The sequence below is a fragment of the Etheostoma cragini genome, chromosome 6 (genome assembly GCF_013103735.1).
Source record: "Etheostoma cragini isolate CJK2018 chromosome 6, CSU_Ecrag_1.0, whole genome shotgun sequence".
Lineage (NCBI taxonomy): Eukaryota > Metazoa > Chordata > Actinopteri > Perciformes > Percidae > Etheostoma > Etheostoma cragini.
Window position 1 is genome coordinate 935,303 of NC_048412.1, and position 10,356 is coordinate 945,658.

The window sequence follows — 10,356 nt, forward strand, 5'->3', positions numbered from 1 at the left end:
GCAGGTCTAGACCTCTCTATAATTTACAGGTGCAGGTATTGACCTCTCTATAATTTACAGATAGAGCAGGTCTAGACCACTCTATAATTTGTAGATAGAGCAGGTCTAGACTACTCTATAATTTGTAGATAGAGCAGGTCTAGACCACTCTATAAGTGCAATAGTGGAGAAATCTGGGACAGACCCAGGATCTTGGTAGGTGGTGTCTGGCGGTGCCGGTTGGGGGGGGGGGCTATATATTGCCCAAACATAGAGCTGGGCAATATATCAGTAGAAGATCCATACCGTGATATCCAACTAAATATCGTCTTAGATTTTGGATATTGTGGTATCTTGATATGACATAAGTATTACCATCTGTGTTAACAGACTGTTTTAGCTGTTCTATTATTTGCCTTTACCCACTTAGTTAATACATCCACATTACTGATGCTTATTTATCAAAATCTCATTCCGTAAAAATTTTTGTGAAAGCACCAATTGTCAACACTGCAATATCGTTGCGGTACTGATATTGAGGTATTTAGTAAAAATATGGTGATATTTGATTTTCTTCATTTGGCCCAGCCCTAGCAGAACATGTCTGTCATATGCAGAAAAACAATGTCCTGAATCGTTTCCGCCACCTTGAATGACCTTCGACTCGAGCAACCATACATGTACATACGTCACGCTGCCTTTCCTCAGATTCTCAGTCCCTTTGTTGCATCGCTCAGCATTTGCATAAAATTGACTTCTTCTTATTTGTAGCTTGTAGCTGGCAAACGGCCCAGCCCATTGAAAATGAATGGCAGCCTGCCGCTTTGTGCCTGTCTCTTGTAGCTAATGTGACTGAGGGATAGATAGGATAGGAAAATCAACCCAGCAGTCTCATGCTGATTCTACCAGCCTGGCTGTTTTAAATGTACACACAGGAAACGTGAAGATGGCTGTCAAAACGACTTAATGACTCCCAAAGGTAAAACACAAAAAAAAGATATTCAATGTATAGAACCAACTGGCCAGCTGTAATCCTTTGTAGCAACTACCCTATGACACCATTGATACAATCTAACATCTGTACATCATGTATGATGAAGACTAGATGTGGATAGCTCAGCATAAAGACTGGAGGCCGAGGGAACTGCTAGCCTGGCTGTGGGACACACAGTGAAGACTAAGGGAGCTTTCACTCTGATAGTTCAGAGGGTGATTCAGGGTTGATGTTGCAACATTGTTGCATTTTTTTATTTGGTTTGGTTTACTTTCACAATGCACTTTGTCAAACACACCAAACCCTGTAAACACACGTCACGCAATCGAGTCCGTCGCTCGTTAATTGGACAGAAAATCCAAAACCTGCGTTGTGCTGGCGACACCAGCTACAGTCTTCTCCTGAACAGAGGTGGCACTAATGAGCAAAGGCAACTGACTTTGCCGTTTCTACGGACTAGAAGAAGAAGAAAAAGGTGAACAATGGCAGAACTGGCAGCGGCATTGACATCAATGCTTTGATTTGATTGGATGACCCACTTGGTGGGATCAAGCCTTTCATTCACCATAGAAGAAGTCATCTTAACCCAGTGAGTCTACCAGAGAGGCAAAAACTGCCAGGACTCTCGGAGAGTCACTCCGAGAGTCCTGGCATCCGGTTGTCCAGGAGCTCGTTCATGCTTCCTCTTTCCGTTCTTTCGCACGCCGCTGAAGAAATGACAGTGAGTGCTCAAAATCCTGGCGCGCCAGCGAGATCAACGGCATTTTGACGTCACATTGGCGCGCTCCAGCTCGGCTGCGGCGACTGTAAAACCAACACCTCTACAGCTTAGACACAATCAGACTGAGCTAAATGATGATGTTGGGGTTGTATTGTATATTTAATTGGCCGACAACAACAACGAGATGCAGCATGTCAGAGGCGTGTTGTCAGACTGAATGAGCCACATGCGGTATCATCAGAGAACAACAGAGCCCAACACAAAAACCTATGTTCAACAAACACAGTCCTGGACAGTGCTGCTTCCAGCCTAACTTCATCCAGCATCAGAGTACTTTCCAAAATGTTGAGCTATTCCTTAAAATTGTCACTGACCAATTCTGTCAGCCGGCTAATTAATTGCACTCAACACTTCAGCACTGAGCACTAAGCACAAGTGGAACACAGCACTGCAGCCTCCATCATCGAAGCATCAGCAGCATTTCACCCGCATCCCTTCCTCTGCACCACATGCTTCCATCTGAACCACAACCATCTTAACCGAAGGTGGTAAAGCCATGCTGTCTCATCCTGGTCTGGCCTCCCTACCAGGCTGGGCAGGAAGGAGGAGAAACAGTATGCTTCCTCCTATGTCTTTAAGAAAGCCTTGGAGCCTATGCTGTTACCAGGACAACTAGTGAGCAAACTGCTTCCGAGGCAATTTCCAGTCTAATAATAACTAATCGCACTGAATGAAAATTCCCCACAAAGACACTGCCCTTTACCCCAGAGAAACTGGGGCAGGTTGGAGCCACTGCCATGGTTTTAACGTATGCTTTTTCTCTCTCTCTCACTCATACACACACACACACACACACACACACACACACACAAACACACTGTTGGCTTGCTGCAGCCACAATGTGAGGGAATTGTGTTCTAACTGCAGCTAGCTGTCTGTAGTCGTATTATTTAAATGTCTTTCTTTTCTCTCAGATTACTGGATTGCCATGCAGCACCTTCTCTGTGGGGCCTGGTAACCATGGAAACGCCATTGACAGTCTAATGTGTGAAAATATGCCAATTTGAACAAGAATCGCTGCTGAAGCTCGGGTGTGTGTGTGTGTGTGTGGGGGGGGGGGGGCATGCAGGTATAAATGATCATCAGCTATGACATGATCTTAAATCTCACTTACCCTGTCAGCACATCTGACAGTGATACCACCATCTTAATGCACACAGCATAGCAGCACAGTGCTGCCCTTCCTGTGTGCATTTTCTCTGGGAACACAGACACAGTTTATCTCCTAGGTGCAACATGAATAAAGGACCCCCCCCCCAATACAAAATGAAAGAAAGAAAGAGAGCCTTCTTCTTGGCAAGATTATAATAACCTTTTGCAGTATGGTTTCTGGCATGTCGAGACAGAAAAGGAAGGTGGGGGAGAGAGGGAGAGAGGGAGGATCTGTTGATATGTAATGACAATGACGCCCTTTGGAAGACAGAGAAAAAACAGCTGATGCATTCACATTGAATAGCACACACATACACAAAAAAACACACCGTCTCCGATAGCTTTAACGGCAACGAAGTGAAGGGAGGTTTGTCGGACTTACCATTTCGGGATTGAGCCGTGCTAAAATGGCGAAGGTGGACAGTCTGTCACACACGCATTTGGTTCGGAATGAGTCGACTAGCACGGCTTTGCAGCCCCTGGCAGACCAGGATCCCAGCAGAGAGGAGCTGCACGGGAGAAACACACACACGCACGCACGCACGCACGCACACACACAGAGTGAGAAAGAGAGAGAAGGAGAGCGAGAGAGAGACACACACACACAGACAGAGACACACACACACACACACAGAAGAGAAGCGCTGCGGTGAATATAGAGACAGCCCCGGCAGGAAACCAAAAGCAGTGGTCCCAGTCCCACCGCGCTGCCCCGGTCAGCGAGTCCTCTTCCCGGCCGGCTGCAGGCTGCAGGCGGCGGCGCAGGGAGCCAAGTGCACGCGGCGATGTGGAGGCTGCAGCTCTCCGTCTGGGTCCATTATACCAAGACACTGGCAGAGCCCCAACGCGTTATTGCATGTAGTATTAGGCATATTTTAATTTTATAATTATGCTTTAATGGAAAAGTAGTAGCCTACGTTGGCTATATCAGGCTTTTAAACATAATCACTACAACAAATGTGTGAATAAATATTACCCACCCATTATTTAATCATAGCCTACCCCTAACTTTTAAGTAGTATTGCCTTTATAAGATTTCTTATGACAACAACACTACAGTTTATGATATATGTACATGAGTATAATATTAGCCTGTTCCATTAATCAGCACGTATTTGTTTTTGTTGAATGTCAGATAGATCATTTAACAAAGACAAAGCCTGAAAACAGTATTATACTGCCCATTAGAGCAGGGTTTCCAAGGTAACAATCTATCACACCATGCTGATAACTAACATACTATTTTAATAGGGATAAAAGCACAGGTGGAATAAATAACATAAATAATGGCCGCATTCCATTTAGGGTTAGCGGTTTCAGGCTGGAGAGAGGTGATGTGTCCTCCCTTCTGGGGGACAGCCATGGGAGTTCTTTATATTTGTCCCTACTTTTTGGTTAAATCTCGGACCGTTCATCAACGGTTCAAAGGACCAGCAGAGCTGTCCTCAAAGGACTGAAGGCCAAAACAAGTTTTCAAGAACAATGTTTTCAAGGCAAAGCCATAAAAGAACATAGACACAATGAACTGAACATGGTCTCCCAGCAGTTTGTGAAATGGTCATGTTATTTTGAATCTATTGATCTGTGTACACAGATACGTTCATCTGTTTTTTTTTGTGGCGCTCAGCACATATTGGGAAGCATCCATACAGAGGTTTGGTTTAGGAAAAGAAGAAGGGACAGGTAGGACACGTCCAACACTGGGACACGATCCGCGCTCTCTGGGATTGGCATGAACAACAAGAGAGAGAACCATTGGAAATACAGCTCCTAGAAGTAGTAGTATCAAGAGGCAGCAGCAGCAGTAAGTGAGGAAGTAAACTTTATTCATAACACACCTTTCACAGATAAGAGGGGTCACAAAGGGCTTTTCAGTAAAACAAATAAAAACAACAGCTAAAATACTAAGCCATATTGCTAGTTAAAGACTTATCTGAAAAGATGTGCCTTCAGCTGTTTTTAAAGTTTCCACAGAAACCAAGGCTCTCAAGGCTAAAGGGAGAGAGCTGCAGAGCGTTTTGAAACCCCCGCAGAAAAGGCTCGATCACCTCTGGTTTTAAAAGGTGTTCTGGGACCAGTTAGAAGGTCTTGGCCTGAAGATCTCAGAGAACGACCACATCTGTGTGTGCGTGCAATAGATCCTGGATGGAAGAGGGAGCTTGACCATGCGAGGCTCTAAAAGTAGTGATTTGCAATTTTAAAATGAGGGGTGTTGTTTAGAACGAGAAGCAGAAGAAGTGACATGAAGACTACAGAGAGAGGAAGTAGCATCCAATTTTATTGGGATCAATAAATATCTATCTATCTATCTCAATCAACTGGAAGAAGTTTGTAGCTCTAGACTTTGGAAGAAAAACGGAGAAAGATACATCACTTGGAGGCAGTGAAAGGTCTTCCTGCAGCACAAGCGAGATTGCAGGTACATGATAAAGTCAAAGTCAAAGAAGAAGAGCGGAAAGACATAGTAAAGCCTGAGACAAAGCACCGGCTCCCACATGTCCTCAGTCTCTATGAATGACCGCCATCCCACCCACAGGCTATGACCACTTCAAATGAAAGTACATCAGAGCTCGTGAAGGTGCTGGCAAGCGCATTAAGTGCCAACAGAATTCCACTTCCTGAACCATCGGTTTTCAGCAGGGATTCATTGCAAGACGACTGAAAACTCTCCTTTGAAACACTGATTGACCAGAAGAACCTTCAAGACAAGGATAAGATATACTACCTTCTAAGATATGTGAGTGGACAAGCTAAGAAAGCACTCAAAGGATACTCCCTACTCAGAACTGAGTCTGCCTATGTTGCTGCATGGGAGATTTTGGAAGAGAGATATGGAAACTCATTCACAATCACCAAAGTATTCAGAGAGACAAGTTTCAAGCAACCAGGATGGGATCTAAAGTCAGCCTCGAGCTCTGAGAGTTTGTTGATTTTCTCAATAGTTGTGAGGCATTGGAAATCTTGAATGACTGTATTGAAAACAGGAAAATTCGTTCCAAGTTACCTGATTGGCTAACAGCAAGATATGACCGTGAGTAGAAGAGAGAAACCAGTTTCTCTCATTTAGCCAATTTGACCTGGCAAGGGAAGCAAAGCTAACTATCTATAATAACATGCATTTTCTCTAAATGTAGGAAGTTCATCGAAAAAGCAGTTTTTAACAGGATTAAAGTAATTCAAGCTGAGAAGCTATGCTTTGGGTGACTCACTTTTGGGACATTTGCAACAAGCGGCATCCTAAATGTCTGCATGAGGAGCAAGACGAAAAAGAACAAAGACCACCACAAACCAAGCAAATACCAAGTCAAGAAAGATACAGAGGAAGACCTCAGTCAACAACATGAAGAAACCACAGCCGCTTCTTCCAATAGAGTAATACTTGGTGAAGCTACTGCAAAAAGAACTGCAGTGATATCTGGAGTTTAGAATTCCAACACAGAGAAAGAGGAAGGCGAGGGACATCCGTCCGGAAATGTAACGTTGTTGATATAGACTACCTTATTGAAAGTCTTTTATAAGAATAACCCCTTGAGATGTACCATCTCATTTTGGAGGGGGTCCTGGACAAGATACCACACAAACAAAAACAATGCACATACACAACCAGGATAAGAGAAACAAAAGACACAAGAAATTAAAAAAAACTATTACAACCGAATAACTTATAGATCATAACATGATCATTCAGAATGTAGCACCAATATAGTAAGAATATAGTCTCTTTCATAACAGAAGTCTGGACCTGCTCTTTTATGAAAAGCGCTGGGAGATAACTGTTGTTGTGATTTGGCGCTATAGAAATAAAATTGAATTGAATTGAATAGACAAAATTTACTGTAGAATGTCAGGGAGATTGTTTCAGTAAAGAAAGAACCAATAGAAGGGTGTTAAAGTCTACATGTCCAGTTATAATGAAAGAGATAACAAAACAATAGGTAGGAGTGGAGGAAAATGGAACCAAAAATTGTTAAAAAAAAAAAGAATAGTTGAAATGAACACATGTATAGACAAATTGCAACCAATGAATCTTTCTTAATAAGATAAGATGGACAATACATTAACTGCATTGTCTCAACAAGAGACTAAAGAAAGATCAACAGCATTTAAAATGACTAGATGGATCGCCTACAGAAATTCTCTGAGTGGACAAGAACAGCACAAGCAGTCGTTGATAAAAACGACAAGTCAACACAGACAAAGGTGTGACGCAAAGAACCACGAAAGCGTTGAAAAGCCTAGAAGAAAGGAGAGAAGCAGAACTATCATCAAGCTAGTTCAAGAAGAAGCATGGTCAGATGAGATAAAGAGCTTGAAAGCAAAGAAAGTAGTTACCAAGACCAAAGACAGGAAGCACTTTTAGAAGATTATGTTCTTATAGTGGGACGATGTCATCAGACACTCACATGGAAGCTGTATCCAGGGTCAGATAGATGGGGGACTTTACTCCTGGGTTTGGAACCTTATTGAAATACTGTTATTTGGAAATATAACCTTTGATTCATTCAAGCTTACAAGTAACTGACATTAATATTTGAGGAAGTGTTGCTCATGTTGTGCATGTCAGTCTATGTCCTTATTAAACTAATGTGGTCGTTATTTTCTAGTTATACTGCGGGTTTAGTTTCCACGGTGGATCTGGAGAAGAAACTTTAAATAAGCCTGTAGCGAGAAAACCACTTGTGTCTGCCAGTGTCAGAGGGAACGTTATCTGGTACATATCTTCGCAAAACTCACACTATATTCATTTTACTTTCTTTTGATTGTCATAATTTTCAATGAGAATGATGACAAATGAAAAACCATCACTCCGTCCAATATCGTGAATCCTATCGCGATCGAAATATCAGTCAAATTTAATCATAATTAGATATTTTCCTCATCCGGTGCCATTCCAGTCAGTGTGCCTGTTTCAAAAGAAAGCATGAGCAGATTTTCTATAATTACTGCCAAAATGACATTGTCCTTTCCAGGAAGCTTTCTAGGAAATAATTAGGAAATGATTATGAAGGAACAGACCCATAAAGTAAAGCATTAAAGCCAGTGCAGAATATGTGTACTGAAAAATATGTAAAAAGTCAACTAAACTTCAAAGATAAAGGTTCATGTAATAAAAAAATAAAAAAAGGATTTAACAATAAAAAATAAAAATAAAAATGACTGTAATGCTCCTTGTAGATGGTGTTTGTTAGGTTTGTGCTTCGTGTGACAGTGTTAGCGTTCTAATTGAGAGGTGTTGCCAGTGTTTTGGTCCAGCGAGGTCATTTTAAAACATCTATGAATTTAAAGTGGGACATCTAACAAAAGAAAACTGTGAAGTGCAGACTAATGTGGAGTGTGTACGTTAGTAAAGGGTAGTTCTGCCATGGATTCTCCCAGTGGGGGACTCCAAATAGTTTTCCTCATTTGGTGTGTAGATGATGGTGGGGATAATGCTTCCCCCTAACATTTCCTATTGGTCCTCATGGTGTGTGCTTTCTCCTTCAATCTGACACCTGCCTGTTAGACTTGCATTGCCAGACCTTCCTCCACAGCGCTGTAGAGAAAGGTCTGGCTAGTGCATGTAGGGAGGCACGCTCTGGAAATAAAATGGCTGTCGAGTATGTGATGATAAGAAGGGTTGGGCAATATATCGATATGATATCGATATCGTGATATAAGACTAGATATTGTCTTGGATTTTTGATATTGTAACATCTTGACATAAGTGGTGTTTTTCCTGGTTTTAAAGGCCGCATTATAGTATATTGGTGTGATTTTCTGAACTTACCCGACAGTTCTAGCTGTTCTATTATTTGCATGCGTATGTGTGTTTGAGAGAGAGAGAGAGAGAGAGAGAGAGAGAGAGAGAGAGAGAGAGAGAGAGAGAGAGAGAGAGAGAGAGAGAGAGAGCCTTAGCCCCAGGAGGTGACTCAGTGCTGACATTAGGACATAACCCCTAACAGAAATCCATGTATTAGGACTCGGTGCAGTTTCTCGGTCTGGCTGACAAGATTGGTCCTCTCTTTGAGCCTCACAGTGGCCTGCAGACAGTCTTACCCCACCGTCTAATTGGATAATTTAGGTGCTGGTCCAGCAGCCCTGCATGAAAGAATGTCCTTTGCCAAGAACTGACCACATGGATGAAAAGCAATGTGCCAGCACAGAGGAAATTTAGAAACATGGGCTTCTTATGCTCAAAGCTAGGGGGAGGGTCCCTACTTGAGGTTCTCCTACCAGGTTAGATGATAATGTGTACATACAGGGTTTATCTGTGATGCTACCAGATTCTAAGATTAAGGGTGCTGAAGGTCACAGGCCAATGATGTCATCAGGACCACATCGTCTGCAAAGAGCAACGATATGATCCCCAGCCCACAGAACTTCAACCCCTCCCCACCACGATTACGGCTCGATATACTGTCCATAAATGTCACAAACCGGATCAGTGACAAAGCCCAGCCCTGCCGCAGGCCGACCCTTAATTGAAATGGTTCCGACTTACTGCCGAACCTGGACACAGCTCTCACTTTCATTCTGGGTTCAATTCCCACTGCAATTCATCAACCAGTGTGTCCCTGAGCAAGACAATTAAACCCTAGTTGCTCTGACATATATATAGCAACAGCAAGTGAATAAAAGCGTCAGCTAAATTACATGTACTGTAATCTCCTACAGAGATTGGATGGCCCTCACCCCGTACTCCCGCAGCACCTCCCACAATATCTCCCCTGGGACCTGATCATACGCCTCCTCCAGATTCATACAAACCCATGTACACTTTAAAATCTGTTATATTTGATCATATTATGTTGCTTGACCAACATATCAAATCCTTAACCCAAACTGAGAAACTGCTAAAGTGAGAGCCGTTGTTTTGCAATGTGAACTTGAGATATTCATGATTATGATTGCTGCAACTCCGTTTTCACCTGTCTTAGCAAGTCGTCCCAGGACCGTCCCCAACTGGTCCAGAACTCTGCTGCAAGGCTGTTGACCAGGTCCAGGAAGATGTTGCACACCACTCCTGTTTTAACCTTGTTACATCGGCTTCAAATCAACTTCAGGATCCAATTTAAAGTTCTTGTTCTAACATATAAAGTATATAACTTACTTTTGTTCAATGTTTGTAATTTGTTTGTTGTTTTAGTCTTTTAATCTTGTAGCTTCATTGTATTTTTTTGCTTGTTTATTTTCTGTTTTTGGATCCTACTGCATATCAAATACGTTTTATTGTGTGAAGCACTTTGAGACGCTGTTAGTAAATGGTGCTGTATCAATCAAATTATTATCTTCTTTACATTTAAGATAATCATTCCATGGATCTTACACCAGTAAATAGTCATGGGGAGTATACTTTATATTTAGTATAGTTTAATTTCAACAGAAAATTCCCCTTGGACAGATAGTCTAGCTAGCTGTCTGGATTTACCCTGCAGAGATCTGAGGACCAGGTAACCATAGTCCTCAGATT

General features: G+C 42.4%; 1 protein-coding gene across 9 annotated transcripts in view; it reads right to left on the reverse strand.

Moving 5' to 3' along the window:
- Positions 1-10,356, reverse strand: part of adgrb1a (adhesion G protein-coupled receptor B1a) — a 161,866-nt gene that overhangs the window by 37,250 nt on the left and 114,260 nt on the right. For all 9 annotated transcript variants that reach the window (XM_034874744.1, XM_034874742.1, XM_034874738.1 and 6 more), the window contains one exon: positions 3,289-3,415. In XM_034874744.1, coding sequence (XP_034730635.1) covers positions 3,289-3,415 — 127 coding nt within the window. The remainder of the gene's footprint in view (positions 1-3,288; positions 3,416-10,356) is intronic.